This window comes from Lissotriton helveticus, chromosome 9 (assembly GCF_964261635.1).
Source record: "Lissotriton helveticus chromosome 9, aLisHel1.1, whole genome shotgun sequence".
Classification (NCBI taxonomy): domain Eukaryota; kingdom Metazoa; phylum Chordata; class Amphibia; order Caudata; family Salamandridae; genus Lissotriton; species Lissotriton helveticus.
Window position 1 is genome coordinate 1,075,493,537 of NC_136070.1, and position 24,735 is coordinate 1,075,518,271.

Here is a 24,735-nt window from a genome sequence, read left to right on the forward strand (position 1 = left end):
TTCTCCCCATCCCATGTGTTGATCAGGCACTCCACACCTTCGACCATGAGTTTGGGTACATGTGGATTGATTTTCCAGCCAAAAGAGCCTGTTCTGTTGGGGAAATTCAGAACAAAAATGGGGCATCACCACTGGGTGTTGAATCTACTGTGGGAAAATCTACAGGGCAATCCAAAAAAAAGTCAGAGGGACAGAGTAGGACAGCTCTCCTTGCCAAATTAGACACTTGTTCTTATGAACTCTCAAGTTATTTTTAGGAAAATATTCTCCAAAAGTTGTGTTTTACAGCATACATGGAGAATAACATTAGTATCAATTATATACAGTAAGACTACCTTTACAGTTGGGTTTACCTCTTCTCAGTTATTTTTTTAGGGAAATTATCGGCTAAGAGTTTTGTTTCTTTACTGTGTATAAAGGTATCAATGACAATAGCATGTGGTGCAAGAACACATCTAATGGGAACTGGAACTTGATTCTCAAATTGTGCCTCCAATTGATACATGCGAAAGCCATCTTGACACCATGGATCCCATAATCAATACATAAGACAGTAGCCAGAGAGGAAAACGTGCACCAGTCCTTCAGTGACTCCCATACCAACTACAAATTATTCCATATCACCAGGACAATATAACAAAATCAAATGTCAGCGCAAAAGATATAGTTCATACTGGGCATTCATCGCATAAAAGCATAATAGCTCGACCGCAAAAGCATAATGTCTGTATACCACCTCGCCATTGCTCACGCTTCATTTCGCTTTACAGCACATACAGCCAGTTTCCACAATTCCCCAGTTAAGACACTTTATCAGTTTCCACGATACAACTGTAACAAATATCTTTACACAATGGCGACGAGGAGATAAAAGGTGAACCAAATTCTCGTTTGACTGCATTTTGATTACATGAGCTACTCTACAACTTTCACAGCAACAAGTATTACGAGCATCACTTTAATGTACATGGACATCATAATGGACACTGTGAGTACCAATTAAACTCCAGCCACAATAATTACGAGGCTTGCTGCCTCACAAACATTATACCCACCGTAATAGTGCCTGCACACATTATTCCAGCGAGCATGCCCTGCCTTTGGATTCATAAGATAATAGTGTATTCGAGCATTCATACATAGTGAGCGCTCCCAGTGTATGGATTCTCCATGAAGTTGTGCCCCAGAACTTCCTACGCGGCATGTCATAAGCATTAAATAATTGACCCCTAAGTGCCACCATCTTTGAACAGGATTCAGTGTATAAAATTCATAACATTTCTTTACTGGCAAAGTTACAACACTGCGTTTTCTCTTTTGTATGTACTGTTTTCACAAGGGAGCTATTTTTTTTGGTCACAGATTTAGTAACAACTGTTTTAACGACAGTGGACACAGCAGTGAGTACTTTCACTTGCATGGGGATTGCTTATAATTTGTGTAGACACTTGTGCCTAACATTTATACTTACACCACCTTAGGCAATTTTAGCAGCGCCTGGAGAACCCATAATGAAATGGCCTCAATGGAAGGCATACCTTCTCAATTACATATCGACCACTGAAAAAGATTAAGGAAAGGAACTATCTCCCTACTAGAAAAAAAAACATGTAACACACTTTAGGGCCAGAAGGCATTAGAGTATAAGAGCAAATGGAAAAGACAAAGTAAAAGGTCAGGAAGCGAGAACAATGTTTTTTTCTCATGCTATTGAAGATTAAGAGAACTACTTTTCAACTTCGGTTTACATTTTCATTGGTCGCTTCAATTTTTTCCAGAGCACACAAGGTGCACAAGAGTCAATTGAGGATTATGTGGCTGTACTTAGGAAAATTGCTGTGTCATGTAAGTTCAGCATTCTCCACGATGCCCTCATAAGAGATCAAATTATAATGCACAACAACGACTCTAGTGACTAAGAAAGACTTTGGGCATATGGCAAGACTACTTTGAAAGATGCCATAGCAACAGCGAAGAAGGCTGAATTATCTAAATGTTGTGCTAAGGCAGCTCCTGTTAATTTGGATAGAAAAGAAAGAACGTGTTTGCAAAATTGCAGTGTAAGGGACCAATTGTTCCAAGACCGAGAGTGTAACTGAACAGAACGATAAACCACTGAAAGCCTATAAACCTGGACCGCACTGTCTTACTAACCGGAATGGATGTTATAGATGTAGCAACAAGGAGCATTTGGTAAATTATAAGTGCTGTACTGTTGGAAACAGAAATGCCCCTTTTGTGGTATAATGGGACATTCTGTAAAAGTGTGTTGTAGAAGAAACCTATCACTACAGTCAATTTATTGCCAATTGTTTGGAGTCTTTATCTGACAATGATGGGGAGTGTGAGTAACAGTGTGTTGAGTTTACAGTCAGATGTCCTAGGGTTGAACACACATAAGAGATCCAGACCTATATGTTCTATTACACTTGGTGGGGTGTTACATTACTGCCGATTTTGACTCACCGTTCACGGTTATAAATAAATCAGTATGGGTAGAAAGGTTTGTGGACACCCTAGGAGAAGACTTACTTTCAACTGATGTACATCCTGAGAGCTTTACAAGGGAACCCATGTCAATGGTAATATATTGGGTGGTCATATTTGAATTCGGAGGTTGAGAAGCTGAAGGCAAGCTCTATGTTTCAGAGAAAGACCTGTCAGTATTGGGATGGTAGCATCAGAGAAATTTGGGAATCGCATTTAATCCCAATAGCCCTGATCAAGTGTTGTAGGTAAATTATAAACTTTTTTTTCACAACAGATGTGTAGTGAATCTCCAAATGTATTCTCGGGTAAAGTAGGAGAACTACATAGGTTCCAGCATAGGATCGTTTTAAAGGAAACTCATACACGGGTAACACAAAGTTAAGAACAGACTGTTATGCATTAGGGATGAAGTCAAGGAAGAACTGGACAGGTTGGCTAAAGAAGGTATTATTAAAAGTATTGAAGTGAGTGAGTGGTTAGCTCCTTTAGTTGTAGCTAGGCACGGCAATGGATGGTAAGACTTTGCATTGACTTGCGTGATCTTAATCAGAATATAATTGTAGATAAGTTTCTGTTCCCAAAAATGTGTGAGATGCTGATTGACAAAGAGAGTAAAATGGCTTAGATCACTCTCTCACTTCAGCACACCATCAAGTTGTTTTACATCCTAATAGTAGACATCTAACTGCTTTCATCACACCGTTTGAATGCTTCCAGTACAAGCACAGGTCTTTTGGTTTAGCCTTGGCTGCCACTGTGTTCCAGCGATTAATGTACCAGTTGTTCAAAAGTCAAGAAGGGGTTATTTTCTTTTAGGATGACATCTCATTTTAGGAAAAGACCGCATTGAACATTATCAAAGTAAAGGTGCAGAGTTAAAGAAGTGTAGGCTTGCGGTTACTTTAATTACATATCTGGGACATGAAATTTAGGAGCGTGGAATCCTACCAAAAAAAGGAGTTTGTATAAAGCAAAAGAATGCTCCAGATCCTAAGTCAAAAGATGATGTTAGATTTTCTTTTTAGTGTAGCAGAGTTTTATGCTAATTTTTTCAAAGATTTTATGATGAAAACATTTGAAATTAGACAATTGTGAAAGTACTCAAGCAAACTTGAATGGAATAGTGTGCACGAAAAATGCTTCAAATATATTAAGAAAGACATTTCCAATGCAATTCCCTTGCATGGGTTTGATCCTTGTACCAAAACTGACATTACTACTTATGCCAGAGGGAAGGGGTTGGGTGTTGTGTTTTCGCAAATTGATGAGAATGTTCTTGAAGTCACCATTTCTTGTGCATCTCGTTTGTGGTTTTCAGAGGAGGAAATATTGAGAGAAATTGAGAGATTCTAGTGTGTGTGGGGAGAATTAATAAATGTAGGCAGCATGTGTGGGAGGTCTAATTTCTTGATCGGTACTTTTCACACACCACTCACCAAACTGGTATGGAAAAAGCAACCCTTGTCTCACTAGGTTATCTTTGAAATTGTTAAAATACAACTACAAAGTACTATATTTACCAGGAGCAAAAACCAATGTGGCAGATTATTTAAGCAGGTACTTTTGCAAGAAGTTTGGGAAGAGGACAATGAGTGGAATGATGTGTGTTGTAGTCATGGATATGATGTAGGTGTGAATGGCATCACTGAAGAACAATGGATGATTGGTCAGGTGTCTGATATTGTGTTGAGTGACGTCAATGAGTACATGGAAAAAGGGTGGCCGGATAAAAAGAGGTTGAGTGTAGCTGTGAGACCATTTTGGGAGCTCAGAGATGAGCTGTGGTGGGGTGATGATAAATTCCTTTTAAGAGGAATTAACTAATTGCCCCTTCAACGCTCAGTTACAGGGTTCTAGAGTTATGTAATGAAGGGTATATGAGAATCGTCAAGTGTAAGAGTGAAATTGCATTATTCGTAGCCAGGAATTGAGATGGAGATGTTTGTGTATGAATGTGTAGAATGCTTGAATGCGGATAAGTGTTTGATTACTTTTAGGCCACCATTGTCTCCTTTAGCTTGTCCAGACGGGCCATCGGAAATGCTAGCTGTTGACATCCTTGGACCAATACAAGATTGACAGGGAGTTGATCAAAACGTTGATGTAGTATATGACTTGCTTTCCAAATGGCCAGAAATGAGTGTGATGGAGAAAGTCAATTTGGCTAAAATTGTAGAATTCATGGAAGAGGTGTTCCAGTGGGAAGGAATCCCAAAGGGTCTACTCAGTGACAATGGCCATCCAGTTTGTGTCAAGTGTATTCCAGGATTGCTTATTGAGAAACAACTTTTAATTAAAACATACCTCTGTTTATCATCCTGCTGGCAATAGTGCAGTGGAACGCTTCAACAAAGTGTCAATAGGCAATATACAAATGGTTGGCAGGAGTTCTAAAAGTTGGAAATTTGAAAATTTGTATGGGACTATCACACAACTGCTACAGTAACAGGATACTCACCCTTTAACACTTTGGAGGGAAGAGATCCATTTACCATAGACATTAAGCATAGATGAAGCAAGAGAGGCAGAGTACAGTCTCTATTGAGGTTGTTAAAAAAGAAAATTGTTCTAGGCCGAACTATAAAAAGTACTATGATCAGAAGCATGGGGTGATATAAATGTTGCAGTTTCGAGATTATCCTAAAGTAATGGGTCCAAGTAAAAAGGGCAAGGGTTGCAGTAAATGTATAGGTCCTTTCTAAGTAGTGAAGTTGTTTAATAATTCTGCCAAATTGAGTGATCGGAAGGTATGGCATTTTAGAAAACTTGCTAGATACCGGAAGTGTGTTGAAAGTAAGACTCCTGAGAATGAGATGACAAGCAATGGAGAATGCAGACAGTGGTTGATGGAAGTTGATGTTGAAAGCTTGAATCGTTGTGTGATGCCCGAAGCAACTGGAACTTTACTTATGGCTCTAGTGCTAGTGTAAGTAGGAGAAATGTACTACACTCTTCTAGAGGTGGACATATAGTACATGCTCCTCACAAATGGAAAGATTATGTTGTACGGTGACATCAGATGTGACATCAGATATACTAACGATGTACATGATTCAATTATGTGAAAAACATTCATACTTTTGCTTTGGAAAGCTATGTACAATATTTAATCTTAGGAAATACAATTATGCTTTTGTTTGTACATTTTTTGTAATTACTCTGTACATTAGGTTATATGTAGCATTTTTGTGGGGATCTTAGTATTGTTAAGGAGGAAGATATGTGGTGTGATTTGCATTCCAGTCATCACATTCTCAGCCACACTATGAGAATGTGGTGATAAGATGGAAGGCAATTGAGAGAGGTTGTTGAAGTTGTCTGTAAGCTGTACTTGGCAGGGGTTTTTGGTCCGAAGTTAGTCCGGCATCGTGTGGACCTCACTCTTTACATGTAACATCTTTACTTATTACCAATCTTGTTTAATACAGACTATTACTGGACGTCTATCATAAATGGTTGCTCGAATGGACTTTAACCCCACTTTCAATAGGACTGAGACAATTATATGTTACCCCAATTAGCCAGGCCCAATTGATGCGAGAAAGTGAGACGCTGAAAAATGTTTTCCTAAAACTGGAAATGTGTTGACTGTTTGACCTGGATTTGGTCCAACAATGCCAGGTTCCAAACGTTGTGCCAGTAAAACTAAATTACATCCTTGCCTTTACGTCTCCATTGATAATTTCTGGGACACAATGAATGGGTTATGATTCTGCAAGATGGCGCAGTTTTGTGGATTGTCAAAAGTTCTTTTCAGCATTTCTGTTACCGTTGGGCACTTTACAGGACATTCCATTGCAGCCTGTCTTGCAGCACTTCCTTATGAGGTCATGGCAGTCTGCGTCAACGGTGCAAAGATCTGTGCAGGCCTCCAACGCCATGCCAACAGGGGGTGGGCACACCCCCGGCCTCTCTGGAAGAAAAAAACAGCACATTAAACATAATTATAAAGGATAGAGTCATATTAGTTTGTTTTTTACAAGTATGTCTTTTTTTATTTTTTCAGAGTCTTTCCACCTTTCATACTGCAATACACAGTGCTTGAAAAACAAATATAGTGAAGTGCTCAAATATTTTTTAAGGTGTTGCAGCACAAACAGCCACCTGCCACCACTTATGGCATAGGCCGACAGTTTCTCTCAACCCAGTCCACATATGGGTTGGTCTGAGGAAGGTGCATGGGAATGAAAGGGGGTGTTGTAGTTTTAATGTTTAACTTAAACGTTTCTGTTGGGCTGCTAGTCACACAACAGGCTACTCCATTACATATATATGCTAAAAACATGAAATAAAATAGTTAAAAAATATATTTTTCAAGGGCTTTGCTTTAAGTAACATCTGCCCACTCATTACAATACATTTTAGAGAGCAATTGTAATCAAAGATTTAAATTTTGAAATAAAATATTAGTTAACTCTGAATCTAGAGCAAAGTGCAAATGAATGTTATTTCTAACTTAACAGCAAGGCATTTATAGAAGTAGTTAAGCAAAGGAGCATGTTCGAGCAATACAAGCACAGTGAGAATATAGCTGGCTCCAGGGCCGGACTGGCCGTAGCGGGCACCGGGCAATCCCCTGGTGCGCCGCATGGATGGAGACCGGTTTTGGACCCCTGGGGGCTGATTTTGTTACAGGGCCGTTTTTGCAGCATAGGACACGGACCACGAAAATCTGATGCCAAATATTTTATTTGTGCTTTCTCTGCCGCCATAACGTTTCGGCTCCGAGGAGCCTTGATCACATGACAACGTGAGTAAATTCACCACCCACTTTTAAAGTGCCTGTGCATTGAGTAACATTGGTCACATGAGATAGAAATGAAAGACAGATTACATCCGTTTTAACAGTTAATAACAGTGCTAAAACATTAGTGGCTGTAAACATTTTAACCTGCAGGAAGTAATGCATTTTCCGACAGTCACTTCACAGTGCAAAGTAGCCAATCATTTGTGCAAAGATGCAACTATATACCAAATATGTGCAAAATATCGCTATTGCTGCCGGGGTTAAATAAAGTCTAAATCCAATTTGTATGCTCAAATATCCTAAAAAAATACTAATGCATCATGCAGTGCTGAGTGTAAATATACAATTCATAACAGTACAAGTATTCCAGGTTAAATCCCTAATTCACGTTGACAAGTGGCAGCATTGCGCTATAATAGCTTAGCTAGACCCACTGTCCTCAATCACTCACGAGGACATAAACCCCACAGAGCAGCAAATAAGTGCAAATGGATAGGTCAGCATACTTAATAACCGCATCTTCTGATTTCAATGAGCACAACAGTTATCCTGGGATAAATCCCCATAGTTCGTACTGTTCCTGTCTTTCTAAACCGATTAAAATGCTATTTCACATGAACAACGACCCTAAACAAATTGTGCAAAAACAAAGTGCAAATATAAAGTGCAAAGTGTAGATTAAAAATGTGTAACTTCATATTCATAGGTAGACTGAGCCCAGTCATACCGGTCCAACATATCAAGACTATTGTTGACTCACAATTGTCCTGAGTTGATAACAATCATTGCTAATCTAAAAATCAATAAGGTACTACCTCGTAACAAATAAAATACTTGTATGAATAAAGGTGTTTGCTTGTACTCGAGACTAGCATATATTAAAAAGAGGAATCATGAGGATACAGTGTAGGGCATAACAATATGGAGACTAAAATGATGAATCCCAGATCATGTCATTTCATGCTTTGCTGCCTACTGGGGGTAAAATCCTAGTGTTATATTGTACTCTTGACACTCATACCTGAAAACTTGCTTCAGTAGGGAAATTAGATTCATATACATTTCTATATTAACACAATAAATACATATCACAAAGTTAAGACCACTCTAAGATATTACCTACTGAAACTAGAAAATTACAGCATGGACTAAAAGAGAGCAAGTCCATAGAGCTACTGATATAGGCTAGTGTGTAAGTCTTCTGTTAAATGTTTGGTGTCAAGCTGCAATATATACTTGGTTTCCAACTTGCGTAATTTGGATTCTCTGTCCCCCCCCCCCCCGTCTGCTTGCATTGACTGCATCTATGACATAAAATGTAAGACATTTACTGTCACTTTGATGGCACTCCCTAAAGTGCCTAGCCACTGGGTAAGTATTGTCCTGATTAACAATGGCTCTCAGATGCTATAGGATGCGCTTATAAACTGCATGTTTGGTGCTTCCTACATATCTGAGTGAACAAGGGCACTCAAGGATATAGATGGCATACTCGGTCTTACAGGTGAGTACCTTGCTAATCCGATGTTCCTTATTACTAAATCCATCTGTAAAGGTCTTTTTGTTAAATGGGTGCAGGACTTACAGGTCTTACATTTGAAAAAAACACTATTGGTTTGAAGCCAGGTAGTTTTTTCAATCACTTCCGGGCTGGTATTAACCAACCTATCCCTCATCGAGGGAGCCCGGCTAAAAGTTAGAGGCTTTTTTGGGAAGTGTACTGCCAATAACAGGGTAATTCAAGAATATTGGCCCGTTGTTGTTGATGATCTGACATAGCTTCTTATGTTGTCTATTGTACCCTGTTATGATCCTGAATGGATCTGATTGAGTTAAAGGCTGACCACAGACCCCAATACTGTCAGGTGGGGCAGGAATAGTAGATAGTGCCATGGTATCATACTTGTGGAGTTATTCTTGTCTGCTAACTAGCATTGATTTGGTTATTGCTGTATCGATGACCTGACTAGTGTAACCCCGTTCTAGGAACCTGGTCTTACTGGCTTCCTGGGCTAGGCGCAAATCACTGTTATTACTGCACACCCTTCTTAAGCGAAGCATTTCGCCATAGGGTATACTCATAATCAAATTGGATGGGTGTGCGCTGCCTGCGTGGAGGATGGTATTACCTGCGGTGGCCTTTCTGAACAATCTAGTCTCCAATTTATTGTTGCAGACATATACTTCCGTGTCCAGAAAGGACACCTTAGTTTGGCTAATGGTTGCAGTGAATTTGAGATTATACTGATTTTCATTGATACAAATTCTACTGCTTCCTCTTGATCGCCTCTCCACACCACAAACTGATCATTGATAAATCGATACCAAGCGACCACATTTGCCTCAACAGTTGCCCCATGTTTGGCTTTGAGGACCAGTTCCTCCCAAGCGCCCATGTGCAGACAGGCGTAGCTTGGAAAGAAACTGGCCCCCATTGCCACTCCTTGCAACTGCCTGTAAAGGAGATTATTGTACATAAAAACATTGTTTTCCAGACAAAACATAAGCATTTGTTTCAACATTCTGTTGTGGTTTTTGAAGAGTGTACTTCTACGTGATAAATAGACATTATCAGCAGCAATACCATCAGAGTGTCTTATGCTTGTATACAGTGCTGTAACGTCTAATGCAATCATCCAATAATTGTCTTTCCACATGATTTTTTGCAACTTGAATAAAAAGTCACCAGTGTCCCGGATATAGGAGTCTAATGATCGGACATACCCCTGTAGAAAATAATCGATGTACACTGATGTTTTGTCTAGCAGCCCACACCTGGCTGAGATAATAGGTCTGCCAGGGGGGGGGTTTGTCAGATCTTTGTGTACTTTTGGTATAAAATAAATCAGGGGCGTTGTTGGATTGGCCGTTTTCAAATACTTGTATTCTGCTTCAGACAGTAATTTATTGCTCCTCCACTTCGCGAGCTTCTGATGGAATTCAAGTTGCATAGTTTTCAATTGGGCCATATTCACTCTTTCATAGTGCTGTCTGTCATTGAGTTGTTTATAGGCTTCCTTATCGTAATTGACTTGAGTTAGAAGCACAACATTTCCACCTTTGTCACTCGCCCGAACGACAATGTTTTTATCTTTGCTGAGCTTGGCCACCAATTGCTCATACTGATATGTTTGGTTGTCGTATTTATATTTGTTTTTATAGATCCTTTTCTGTAGATCTTTGAGTTGGCAAATTACGTTCTCATGAACATACATACATATATATATTTTTTTTAAATTTATTTTATTTTAGAAGTTTTGTATAGCACTAGCTGGACCAGAGGGTATCAGAGCACTTCACAACATATACAACGTATACAAAATGAGCAGACATGAGATCCAGGCGAGTGGGGGAACATATGGGTAAGGGCAGGCGTGAGACTGGCATATAGCTGCAGGGAAGACGCGCCGGGGCTAGGATATTCAGCCATACATAATCGGAAATCAAAAAGATTAAACATAGAAGGGTGCATATACATACATATATACGTACATACATATACATACGTATATGTTTATATATATATAATATATATATGGTGCGCTCTGCACCATGCAACACCTTCAAGAGGTAGCGCAGCAAAAGCAGACTTTTTACGTATATGAAATTATATACATCACATGCAAAAAAGAATGTCTAAGCCCAAATCTTCAGAACATCAGCATTTATTCTTATCAACTGGCAGCATCTCTTTCCCTGGCGCTTTTCAGCTGATCTACGCAGTCATGTTCACAGGTGAGCAAAGTTGAGTGCACATAAATTAACCGGACTCTCCTTGCCCGTTCAACGAAGCCACCCTGCAGGGACGGGACCTCCTAGCAAAATGGAGATTTGCCTTTGGATATATATATATATATATATATATATATATATATATATATATGGATATATATATATATATATATATATATATATATATATATATATATATATATATATATATATATATATATATATATATATATATATATATATATATATATATATATATATATATATATATATATATTACCTACCTAGGTATATATAGTTAGGATTTTTTCTCTATGGGATTTTTGAAAATTCTATGTCTAATAACTTTGGCGTTTGTGGACGGAATTGGCAGAAATTTTCAGGAAAATGGAATATTTTGTTTCTGAGCAGCCCCTGGAAATTTGGGGGGGGTTCGTCAAGGGGGGGCCCGAGAAAAAAGGGGGGTCCCAAAACGCGTTTTTCCAATGTTAATTTCCATAGGGCGGTTGGCCTCACTTTTAGCCCGAACGGCTGAATGGATTTGCACGAAACTTGGCAAAATTGTAGGGACTGGTAGCCCGATGTGCCTTTGCTAGGTCTCAATATATGTGCTCCAGTGGATTTTGAGAAATTAACGTTCAAAAAAAGATATATATCTGTGACAGCGGACCGGGCAGCGCTCCGCTTCGCGTACTTTTCGCGTTACGGAGCTTTGTGAAGCGAAGCGGATTGGTTCTCCGGCGTCTGTAACCATTCCAAACAGTCCGTAGCGGCCGCCATCTTGTCTCTCGGTAGGATCGAGAGACAAGAGGAGGCCAAAGCGAAGGGGCAAATGACCATAAGGGGGCATAGTAGATCCTCCCTGACCCCCTAGGTTTGATGTACCATTTTGCCAAGTTTGGTGTAATTCCGTTCAGCCATTCAGGCTGTAGACGTATCTAAATGTCCTATGGAAAATTGCATGGGGAAAACACATTTGAAAGTGTTGAAATTTAGAACCAATTAAAATGTTGCTTTGGTTTTGTATTTGTGTGTGATGAAAGTTAATTGGTTATGTATATATCTAAAATGAGAGGAAACCACAGCCATTTTGTGATACTACTGTCTGAGGTACATTTGTGAGGAATTTTTGGTGCTCAATTTCTGGTGTTTGATTTACACAGTACTAACGCTTCTCCTACTTTCAAAAAGGTGAGTTGTTAATTTGTAAGGGGAACTATGTTGTACACTTTAAGATAATTTGAAAAATGTTTTCTGTTATTTATTTACAGTCCTTCTGTTATACTAAATACTTGATAAAGTTAGTTTTATATTATGTATTACTAAAAACGATAAATGAAAGTGATTATTTTTTTCTGCAATTTACAGCAAGAAATTTCAAAATAAAATGGATCACAATGAAGAGACCGTGGCAATTTCTTTTGAATTATCCACTACATTTATTGAAATTGACAGCACCAATAATGAAATATTCTCACAAGGAGGAGATGACTTGAATGATTTTTTTGATCAATCTCTTGACGGCGAATTTATCGAATGTTTGGAGACCATAGAGTTACAAGAATCATCATTGCAGACTTTTCATGAGGAGATTCCTGATGAGATGATTGAAGAGGAAATTCCTGATGAGGACATGTTACTAGTTCTTTCAAATTATGAAAATTCAGAAGAATAAATTTATATTTAGAAATCAAAAATTGTTTGAGACATTATTCATTTTTATTTTTAATTTATGAGGTTGTAGCGAAGTGATTGTAGAATAAAATGAGACTTATAGTATAGAGTGCAACATTTTTATGTTACATAGTAAGTTTACTCATATTTACTTCCCTTCTCCCACTATATTATCTCCAATGTGTATTTGACATCTCTTCTTCAACTCCGGCCTCCTTTCTCTCACTGTCTGTCTCTGATGCATCCTATCGCTGCCATTTTGTGTAATTACAGAAGAGAGTAAAATAAAATAGTTCAGAACGTGAAAAGGGGGCAAAGTAGAGTACCCCTCACCCCCTAGGCCTTCTCAGGCGGTCCCAAAAGGATCAGTTCCTGCTTTCCTGAGAGATTATGGTATGAGTTCCATATACCACAATAACTTGCATTACAACATGCAAGATATCTATCTCCTATTACCAACTTTTGGAGATATTCGCGCTAAGCGCGAATATCTCCAAAAACTAACACCTGCCCTGAGCAGTTCTTAGCCATGTTATCCAATGGGAGATGGATAACATGGCTAAGAGCATTAGCTCGGTAATGCATGAATATCGCTGACTTTTCAGCGATATTCATGCATTGCGGCCGTTTTTTATCGCATTTGCGATAAACCTTGATAATAGCAAGGTTTATCTGCGATAATTTCTGACGATGCTTAGCGGTAAAAAATTCGTTGCTAAGCATCGTTAGCGATAAATATCGCTTAACTTTGGTAATATGCCCCAACGTCTGTTAACGTTCGATTCGAAGGAAATCAGGAAGTGTTGAAAAACATTGTCTGCGCCATCTTGCCTTTTTTCAAATGCCACACTTTTGTCGTGCACGGCAGCCATTTTAGATGCCTTGACCAGACCCACTCTCTGCACGCTGTCGATCCGTAGCATGGCTCCCCACCCTCGCAAGCATCTCCCCCAGGCACTGGTCACCCCCGCTCTCTGTCTTATGCATGGGCAATAAACCTCCCCCCATCTGCGCTGCTCTTCCCTGAGAATCACACTCTGTGCCCGCCCGACACCTCCCTTTCGCCCTATTCACTACCGCACCCTCTGACACTCCTCTTCCTCTGTGTCCGATTGTCCAGGCTATCAGCTAGCCCTGCAGATGTAGTTTATGGCCCCAGCTGTAAAGAATCACCCCTCTTCAAAGGAGTTATAGTAGATCAAGGCCCACACCCGATGAGATCCGTCACACCACACGCGTTCCTACTATCTGAAAACCATCCTGTATTGTGATTGGGGAGGGGACCGAGCCTGAAGCGGAAGATTCCAGGGATGACTCTTTGTACATCAAAGTTTTTACAATTATGTGTCACATTAAAAATATATAGCACTCCAACAAAGTAGTAGGAATATAAAACTTTAATAACTTATAAATATATACAACAAAACAAAAACAGTAAAAACATTTAAACATTTTTAGGGAAAAAGAAGGAACAATGGTCAGTAGCGGTCGGTTGTGCGAATAGTCCCAAGGCAGCACAACGTCCAGATTTCTGGACGGCACCCAGGTGATGTTGCCTGGGTGCCGCACTGATTTGGGTATCCGGCGTGGGGCGTCCCGGGGGGTGGGTCGTCAGTAGCGGTCTGTTGTGCGAATAGTTCCAAGGCAGCAGAACGCGCTGAAATGTGGATGGCACCAAGGCGATGTCCAGTAAGTTGCCGCCCTCCGAATAACGGCGTGGGGCGCCCCGGGGGGGGGGGGGGGGGGGGGAGGCAGTCCAAAGTTCCGTTAAAAGGGCAAAGGAAAGGATCGGTGGTTTGAACCATCAGTCAAAAAGGGGAGGGGGTGCAACAATTTTTCCTACCGGGTCACACTGTGCTTTCACCGGAACTGATCCGAACTGTGGTCTGCAGGATTCTAGTCATTCAAACTGAGGCTGGCGCCAGCATGGGAGCGCCGACGTCCCGCGGCTACAGTTTCGTCACTCCACGGGCGATCATGGCAGTCATTCCCCATCGGGGGTGTCTGCGGGGGTCGGGGACTCCCGCGGCTCCTCTAGAATCTTCAAGGTCGTGGAGGACTACGGTGGTGGAGTCAACCAGTGACCGGGCCATTTCTTTATGCTGGGCCTGCTCTTGCCAGGTCGACCGCCATTTTGAGAGTTCGGTAGCTACCGGCGATCGCGGGGTCAAATGAGCGGACGGGCTCCACCCTGCCGGGCGAGACGTTGCAGCATCGCCACAGTGGAAGAACCCTTTTCCGGGCGCCTGGAGCGCTGAGGGTGCAGCTGGGAAGCCTCCACCTGGGGAGGCGGGAGAGGCCTGTTCGCACCGTCTCTCCCACCCAGTGCACCCCACGGCGTCTCGCTTGACATTTGTTATGGCCGGACCAGGCGATGAGGACGAGGGGGGGGGGGTCGGAGGCATGTGCAAGACATCCCCCCCCAGTGTTGTCGCAGCCATTATAAAAGAAAGAAGAAATGTCCCGTCCGTCTTTGGGCCGGACCTCCGGTGGATGGCGGCCGGACGCCCTTTGCTCTGGCCCCATGAACGGGTTCCTTGGCTCATCCGGTGGGGCAGGCCTTGGCGTGTGGTGCCTCTCCTGGGCCTTTCGTGCAGTGGCCTCTCCACTCCCAGGCCCTCCATGGATGCTGGCCCAGACTGGGAGAGAGAGGGTCTAACCTGCAATTCTCCAGGGTTACCGCCACCGCGGCCGGATCCCGTCGGCCTCGGCCTCTGGTTGATGGTGGCCGGACTGGGAGAGAGAGGGGAGGGTCGAGGACACAGACATTCCCCCCCTTGCAACTCTCCAGGGTTGTCGTAGCAATCCCCCTGGCCGGGTCCCATTGGCCTCGGCCTTTCCTCCGGCTACACCCTACGTGATGATCTTCTGCCGACGGTTGGCAGCAGGACCCGCCTTATATGTGTTGCTTCCGGCTGGGCGTAGCCGCAAACCTGTTGCACTTTGGAAGTTTCCAGAATGGGGCGGATGTCTGCTGACTTGTATCTTTCCCAGTTTGCCGTTATTTGGCCGTGGCAGGCGGTGGGACAGACACGTTTTGGGGCAGTGAGGGGCGATGAAGCCTCGTTGCCTTGTGGCCGTTGCAATGTCACACTTGGTTTCTCTTACTGTTTTCAGGTTTCTTATTACGGGCTTACTTCTAACGTTTCTTGTTTCTAGGACAATAATAGGTTTTATCATTACGTATTGTTATCGTTTCTTTGTTTGTTATTTAATAAAAAGTTCATCAGTGGCCTACTGATTTTCTTTTTCCTATTCCTTTCTTTCCAGGTTGTTTCATGCTAAAGTTTCTGTTAACAGGATACAGTGATCACTTCGTTATTATTGCATATGGCCTTTTCACTAGGGGTGCTCTCTGGTCGGGCCAGATGACCTATCTAGTAAATGGTCCGGGTGAAACAGGTGCATCAATCAGTGGGGAGTAGATAGGCATGACAGATTACAACGGGGGAGAAAGGTCCGCATTACCTACCCTTTCACTACTTGCAAAGATTTTCCTACGTTTATTTGCAAACAGGGAATACCTCCAAAAAGAACCAATTCCCAAACAGTCAATGTTCGGGCAAACAATCAATCAATGAGGAACGAAATAGGCACGACGTGTTAAAGGTTTGCGTTACCTACCCTTCACTATCTGCAAAGGGAGAGAGAATATTCCTATTCTTCCCCGTTTGCAGGCAGAGAAGATCCTTAAGAGAACCAACTTCGAACAATTCAATGCTCGATTCAAACAATCAACAAGGGGTACTGTGAACACAAATTAACGCCGCTTATGTACATACACATTGCTATTTTCAACAGGTTGTTCCTAATGTTTCTATTTTAGCGAGGTCAAAAAGAGATCCCATTAGTGGCCTACTGATTTTGCTCGATTCCTTTTGTTTTTTTTACACGATTTTTCGCTATCTGCAAAGACTAAACAGAGTATTGCGACTCTGTGCTTGTTTGTAAATAGAGAATGAACCAAAGAGAACCAATTCTAAAACAGTAAATGCTTGGATAACAATCAATCAAATGGAGAGAGAAGCAGGCACGACGGATTACAACGGGGGCAAAGGCCTGCTTTAACTACCCTTCACTATCTGCAAAGAGAGAGTACTCCTAATAGAAATGAGGGGGGGGGGGGCAGCATTGAAAGCAGATCAGTGTGCATAAACACGAAAATGTTTTTTCTTACCACGTACTTGACAATCGACAGCTTATGATATTTGCTATTAAAAAACCATTGAAATTCACTGAAAAAACCATAGGTTATAGACCATATATAGTTAGGAATTAGCATTTACAAAACCTTGAAAATTCACTGAAAAAACCATTGGTTATAGACCATATATAGTTAGGAATTAGCATTTAAAAAACCTTATTTTACTCACACAAAACCATTGAAATTCCATATATAGTTAGTTGTACTAACTATATATCGCGCACCCGCAATCAACTGCTGATCATGTCACATATTACATCATTCATGACATGGTCAGTGACATCACTGATGACATCACTGATGACATCTCAAATGACATCACTGATGACATCACTGATGACATCTCAAATGACATCACTGATGACATCTCAAATGACATCACTGATGACATCTCATTTGACATTACTGATCACATCACTGATGACATCATTCATGTGATAATACGATGAACCTCTTCAGACTCTAATATAACCTTAGATACACTCAGTGTAAACACAGACTCACAGATTGTCATTCATCCATGAAGTTACACACACACACCTAGTCAGTCATGCAAACAATCAATCACACCTCCATTTTCCCAACTATACAGTTATACACACCTTACTTATTCAAACATATACTAAAACATATTTACTCTCCTATACAATCCTGGATACAAGTTCACAATGATGCATACAGCCACTCACACATTCACTGGCTCTTATGCACAGTTATTTATATATGTCAAGTCTCACATGTACTGTGTTTTACATATGTACTTACTTTGACATGTAGCACTGAGATATCCATTCACTCACCAATACACTGATGCGCACAGTCAACCGCCCATACAGCTGTTTCCACATGCACTTTTGAACCCATACATCTAGTGAATCAACTGCTCACACATCTATGCACAGAGTCATACACCTCCCAGCCACCCACACATACACTCAGTCTCCCATACAAATACTTGGGCAACCAATCAATAACCCATATAGTTACTCATATAGCTACTGAACAACACATGCAGCAGTTTTCAGAACAACAGACATAATGATGCACAAATTAAGACAGTTTAGTCACTAACCCATGCACTCAGTGAGACACATTTAATCACTCACTCATAGTCAGTCATGCACCTACTAAATCCTTCATCCAGACACTTATACATCCACTCAAGACATATTTTAACTTTACAGAAAAATACAGTCACTGGATGTTGTCATCAGTGATGTCATCAGTGATGTCATTTGAGATGTCATCAGTGATGTCATCAGTGATGTCATTTGAGATGTCATCAGTGATGTCACTGACCATGTCATGAATGATGTAATATGTGACATGATCAGCAGTGGATTGCGGGTGCACGATATATAGTTAGTACAACTAACTATATATGGAATTTCAATGGTTTTGCGTGAGTAAAATAAGGTTTTTTAAATGCTAATTCCTAACTATATATGGTCTATAACCTATGGTTTTTTCAGTGAATTTTCAAGGTTTTGTAAATGCTAATTCCTAACTATATATGGTCTATAACCTATGGTTTTTTCAGTGAATATATATATATATATAAGCTTCATTAGAGTGCTTAATTTATGATTAGCCAAGCAAATGGGTTTCTGAAGAAAAGATTATAGGCAAGTTGTATCTTTCAATTAATTAGACTTGTGGTTGTTTTGGATATGCTTTAGGGACTTTGAGAAACAGACTCTGGGTAATAGGATCAAGCCTCAATACTCCATAAATAAATCTGACTCAATTCCAACATGGAGATAAAAAACTAAGATACCCCCTGTGATATAATTCTTATCAAGTTCTATTGTTGTAATACATTCTTTTTCAAAACACAGGGAGTTGAAAATATATGTATGACAGAGCAATTTATCCATTTTATTTGCAGTATCTCGTATTAGGGGGAATTCCTCATTTACCATACCATCAGGACTAGACAAATTTTGGAAATAATATTTAATTATTTAACACAGGTAAGAATTTAAATAAACTAAAGAGGAACTTAGAATAGGGAACAAAATAAGGACACTTAATAAGTAAGTACTCATGTCTTTCTTCAGGTAACTACCTATTATCCAGGGGCGTGGCTTAACCAACATGGCCGGCTAGACTTATTTCAGCCCAGCTCCTGCCCTAACAAAATAAATCCTTTACTATCCTGGCACATTTAGCAAACAACACGGTGCTCCCGAGGTGAGGAGCCCCCCCCCCCCGGACCTGAAACGCCGCAGTTTGAGATTCACCGCTTCACCGGAGGAAGCAGGCGACCAGACGGTCTGCCGCGGACCTGCTCACGCGGACGGCAAATGGCGGCCGACTCGTCCTAAGTTCATCAGAGCCGGGAGTTCCACTGGCGCGGCACGGCATCCCTCGCTGATGCTAGAGGTGCGGTGGGGGTGCCCAAACAAGACATGAAGTAACCAGGGCGTCGCGGTGCTCCTGAGGTGAGGAGCCCCCCCCGGACCCGGGCCGCCGCAACCAGGGACTGATTACTACGCCGGACCTGCCCGCACTACCTGCAAATAGCGGCCGCCCCGCTCTGAGGTCGCGGGATCCAGGAGGCCTGCCGGTGCGGCTGGGCGTCCCTCGCTGGGGCTTGCGGTGGGGCGCGTGGCCCAGGCAGACAGCACAGCCGCCGGAGCGCTCCAGAGGCCTGCGGTGCTGCGGTGTGAAGTGCTGCCGCGGACCCTGCAGCGTAATCCCCCACATACTGAGCACACCTCAGCCCCCAGGTACCATCAGAGGGGCTGGGGAGGGACCTGCAGACACTCAGGGGGGTCTCTACCCCCCCCCCCCCCGGTCCGACGGCGAATTTGAACGGGGAGCACCGGTGAGGTGAACCGGCCTACCAGGAACGGCCCGGGGTCTAGTGGAGGCTCTGTGTGGACTGCCGTGATCCTCCAGGATCCCAGGGGGTAAAAAACAAGCGGAGCGAAACGGGCGGCGGAGGCCGCGCAGTGACCCCGGCGAGGGACCTACAATAAGAGCGGCCGAGGCTAGGAGGCCCCCATACCCACCGTTGGGCCCTGCGGTCTGTCGTCTTGGGGTGCTTGAGGAGTCTGGGCCCCCTGGGGGTGTTTTTCCTCCCCCACATCCTGATTGGGGCCCATGAACTTGGTTGGTGCACCTGCGGTGGAACAGACCGGGCGGAGGGTGGATTCCGTACAGTAACACCGGCGAGGGAACGCGAGGAGAGGGCGGCCGCGACGGTGAGGCCCCCCATAATGGTCGCCGGGCCCTGAACCACTGAGAAGACGGCCGACGGAGGGGGTGACTACAGAGCCACCTCGGGGCAAACCTGCTTTTCCCTCCCCGCCCCTGTCCTGATTGGGGTCCAGGGGTGCTGCTGACGCTCCAGCGGTGGTGAGGACCGGGCGACACCCCCCGGGAGAAGCCTGACGGACTACCCTCGGAGTACACAGTATTATGGGGAAGGACCGACCGACAACGAGGGGTGCGCAGGCTAACAAGATCGTCCAGTATACAGTCCCGGGGCCCACTGCGGCGGAACGCCCTGGAATAGGTCAGAGGATGGAGGCCCACACTGAGGCGGCGGCACGAGACAAAGCAGATATCCTGGCGGCGATCCGGGACTCCAGGGCAGCACTAGAGAACAAGATGGATGGAATGGCTATGGACATCAACCACCTGTGCCTGGACCTTAGAAAGGTGGCGGACAGGGTCACCACCACAGAGGGAGATCTAACGGTACTCCAAACCGAGGTCCAACAGTTGAAGAACACGATCGCAGCCCTCCAGGACCATACGGCCCGGTCAAAGGAACGGGCAGAGGATGCAGAAGGGCGGTCCCGGAGGAACAATCTCAGTTTTTTAGGTTTCCCGGAGCGGGCGAACACCCAGCGACAGACCTGTTTCCTGAGGACTGGATAGGCAAAGTCTTCCCGAACCTGCGCTTATCCAAGCTATTCGCAATCGAGAGGGCCCATAGAACCCTGGGACCGGGCTCTCCACCTAGGGCCATAATAGCCCGGTTCTTTAATTTTAGGGACCGTGATCTGGTTCTTCAACATATCCGCAGGACTGGGCCACCCAGGTTCGAAAACCATGACATTCACATCTTCCCAGACTATACTAAGAAGGTACAGGACCTCCGAAATGACTTTTTGCAGGTCAAAAGACGAATGCGAGCCCACACCGTCAAGTACAGTCTGCTTTTCCTAGCCCGGCTCTGAGTGCAACACGACGATAGGACACACTTCTTCGACCACCTTTCGGACGTGGAGGGGTGGATGGACGCACTGGGACTGGCGGGCCACGACCACACACAGGGGTGGCAGGAACAGCGACGACGAAGTGCACGACGGCGGAGCCGGCGACGATGTGAGAGTAATCAACCTCCGAGGGCACAAGCCATCGCAGAAAGTGAATGCATCATGGTGGGACCGGATGGCACCCTTCAGACGGAAATACCGGCGGTCCCAACCTAGAACCAATTTTCCCCCTTATGCCTGGTACAGGAAACCCAGTCGGACTTAGGGGGAGCAACGAGTCCAGCAGTTGAACATGTGCAGAACGATTGACTGGTACATCAGGTGATCCAAATGTAAGGCAGGGGGTCTTGGACACTGAGTATTTTACTATCTTAATCTGGAGGGGACGCTGCAGTCTGACAGAGTGGCGCGGAGGCGATTTTATGAAGTGATGGGAGAGGAAGGATGGGGGGACGGGGGCGATAAACCTGTTCCTATACAGCGACTTTACTATTGTGCCAACTTCCACTTACGTGGCCGATTGTAGTGTGCCACAAGGACCAGCTGGGTCTCGGCCGGGCAGGGCTGCGTGGTACCAGGCAGTCGGCTGAAGATCCAACTACAAGGGAAAGGGACACTTCAGGACTACTAAGTACTCAATTGTTGTGATAACCTTGTTTAATTCACTAATTTCAAGTTGAAGGGGGGGATCTGAGGTGGGGTATTTCTTTGGGGCGGGGTTAGAGGTCTCCCGACCGGTTCCAGATTGGGAGATGCGATGCTACCGCCTGAGGGTGGGTGTTGCTGCAGTTTCATGTTGGGGGTTAGGGAGGGGTGCTGCCGGGACTTTTTATGATCCTGTTTTCCAATGTCAGGGATGTTTACCTAACGGAGGGTCGAGTGCTCAGAAATGCCTAAAAGGTTCAACTACTGTGGGGTCATGTCATACTGTGGTAGGGGCTCAGAGGACCTCCCGCTGGGGGGTCGTTCTGTCACACACTCAGCTATCATGACAGGTGACATGTAAATATAAGCTCATCACATGGAATGTCAGAGGGCTCAATAACACGATCAAGCGAATCAGGGTGGCCACCTATCTTCGCTGTTATAATGCCAGTATTGCTTTCCTTCAGGAAACGCACCTCTGGGGGGACTGCCTTAAATATGTCCAGCGTAGGTGGCGGGGTCAGTTCTTTGCTACTTCTTACTCCGGGTTCGCCAGGGGGGCCCTTATTTGGGTAGCTCCGGGGGTCCCTTTTAAAGCTGTTCGCTCAAAGATAGACCCAGAGGGCATATTTGTTATAGTGGTGGGCACTCTGGATGGCCGTAATGTATGCCTGGTGAATGTGTACGCCCCGAATGTGGATGATGGTGATTTCCTAGGTCGAGTATTGGGACAGTTGGATATTGACCCTGACACGGAGCTCCTTATAGCTGGAGATTTTATTTGTGCACTGGATTGTGATTTAGATAGGTGCCTCCCAAATTAGACGCCAAGCCTAAAATGAGAGAAGCAGTGACCCAGATGCTCCGTAGCTATGACCTGTTAGATGTTTGGAGGCACCGTAACCCGGTAAGGCGGGTATACTCGTTCTACACGCCTACTGCCAACACCCACAGTAGACTGGACTATTTCTTCCTCCAGGGCAGGGTCACCGGTCGGGTGGAGGACATTCACTATTTGGCGAGCTACCTATCGGACCACTCTCCGCTTTTGCTTACATACCTGGTGGGTGGTCCCCGGCCCAAGGTCCCACTCTGGAGGCTTGATATTGAGGCTTTAGCTGATCTCATATACAGGGAGGCTATCTCGCAAGGACTCGAGGCATATTTAGATGTAAACTGAGCGTCAGCCAGTACCAGGGCAGTTGAAAGGGACGCCATGAAGGTGGTTGTCCGGGGTATTTGCCTCTCCACAGAAGTAGGGGTCAAGCGGGTATTAGAAAGGGAGCTTAGGCGACACGAGGACTGTCTGGCAGAACTACAGAGCAACTTCCCCACTGATAAGTAGCAAAGGCCGGAATGGACGGTCACGCGACAACACCTAGGAGACACTTGGGCCTCCCTTGGCAAATTTAACAAGACTGCCAGTAGGAAGCGTTGGTACACAGAGGGCGACAAGGCTGGGAGATTACTGGCACGTTTGATTCGAGCAGAAACTCAACCTCACCCGATTTTGGCGTTGAGGGATGACCTGGGCCAGTTAGTATATACTCAGCAGGCAATCAATGAGGTGTTCCGATCCCATCTATCTAGAATGTACTCGGACTCACAGCCCCTAGCGGGCATAGAGGACATGGAACTATATCTGGAGGGGGTACAACTACCAGGTATCGATGCTGAGAGTCAGGGGACTTAGGTGGGCCACTCCGAGAGGAGGAAATACGTGCAGCGATAGCCCATCTACAGACGGCTAAATCCCCAGGGTTGGACGGCCTCGCAGCTGAACTCTATAAAGATTTCAATAACGTTTTGGTCCCGAAGCTCCGGGAAGTGGCATCGGAGGCATACGATCGGGGCTTGCTCCCGGACTCCATGCGAGCGGCAACGATAGTTATGATCCCCAAACCGGGGAAGGACCCCCTCCTCCCAGGATCCTATAGACCCATATCCATGTTAAATGTGGATTTAAAAATAATCAGTCAGGTCCTCGCCTCTAGACTCCTTCCATATCTTCGACGCCTGGTCAATGATGACCAATCTGGGTTTATTCCGGGCCGAAAAACCATGCGGAATATCCGCCGCTTGGCCCACGTTATGCAGACCTTGGAGGGTCAGGCTGGGCAGAATACACTGGTTTTCCTGGACATCGAACAAGCATTAGATTCGGTGGCCCTATTTATGGAAGGTGCTTTTAAAACTGGGATTGGGAGAAGGATTCGTAAGGTGGGTTCATCTGCTCTATACCAGACCGGTGGCCAGAGTCCGCACGGGCAGATGTGTCTCGGATGAGATACCCATTTTGAGGGGTACTCGCCAGGGGTGCCCTCTCTCCCCCCTGCTCTTTGCCCTGGCAATGGAGCCGCTGGCATGTCACCTCCGTTCGGTACTTAGAGCCAGGGCATTCGATTAGGGGCGACGGAACACGTGGTGTTCCTATATGTGGATGACGCATTGATCTACCTACGCCAGCCGACGCACTCACTGCCGTTCCTGATGGCCGCACTAACGCAGTTCACAGCCGCCTCCGGCTTGGCAGTCAACAAAGCAAAATCCTAGTTGTATGCGATTGGGGAGCAGGCAGAGTGGGAGGGGGTTCAGTGCCCAGAAATGGGACTCCCGTGGGTGGACGACTGCGCTACCTGGGGGTATGGATAAGCCGAAATTCAGCCACTTTTTTCCAGCATAACATGGGACGGATAATCGAGGTCTAAAGGGAAGCATCGCCTTCTGGAACACCCTTAAGCTTTCCCTGATGGGAAAGATAGCCCTAATTAAAATGGTGATCCACCCACGTTGTCTATACACTATGCAGGGGTCCTTCTATGAGATACCACATCGGGTTTTTCGAGAGCTGGACTCTCTCCTCGTCCTACTATTATGGAATGGAAAGAGATGCAGGGTGAGTTTGGAGGTCCGTCCATCATTTCCTTTGGTTTTTCTTTGTTCGCCATAAGTTGGCAGGGTATGCTCAGACGTGAGTCCCTTGCTCACTTTGCCACTGGAGTCTAGCAAAC

At 44.3% G+C, this 24,735-nt stretch overlaps 1 protein-coding gene across 1 annotated transcript in view; it reads right to left on the reverse strand.

The window, feature by feature from the left end:
- Positions 1-24,735, reverse strand: part of LOC144782220 (WAP four-disulfide core domain protein 2-like) — a 49,906-nt gene that overhangs the window by 19,391 nt on the left and 5,780 nt on the right. Inside the window, exon 2 of the mRNA XM_078661455.1 lies at positions 6,260-6,403. Coding sequence (XP_078517581.1) covers positions 6,260-6,403 — 144 coding nt within the window. The remainder of the gene's footprint in view (positions 1-6,259; positions 6,404-24,735) is intronic.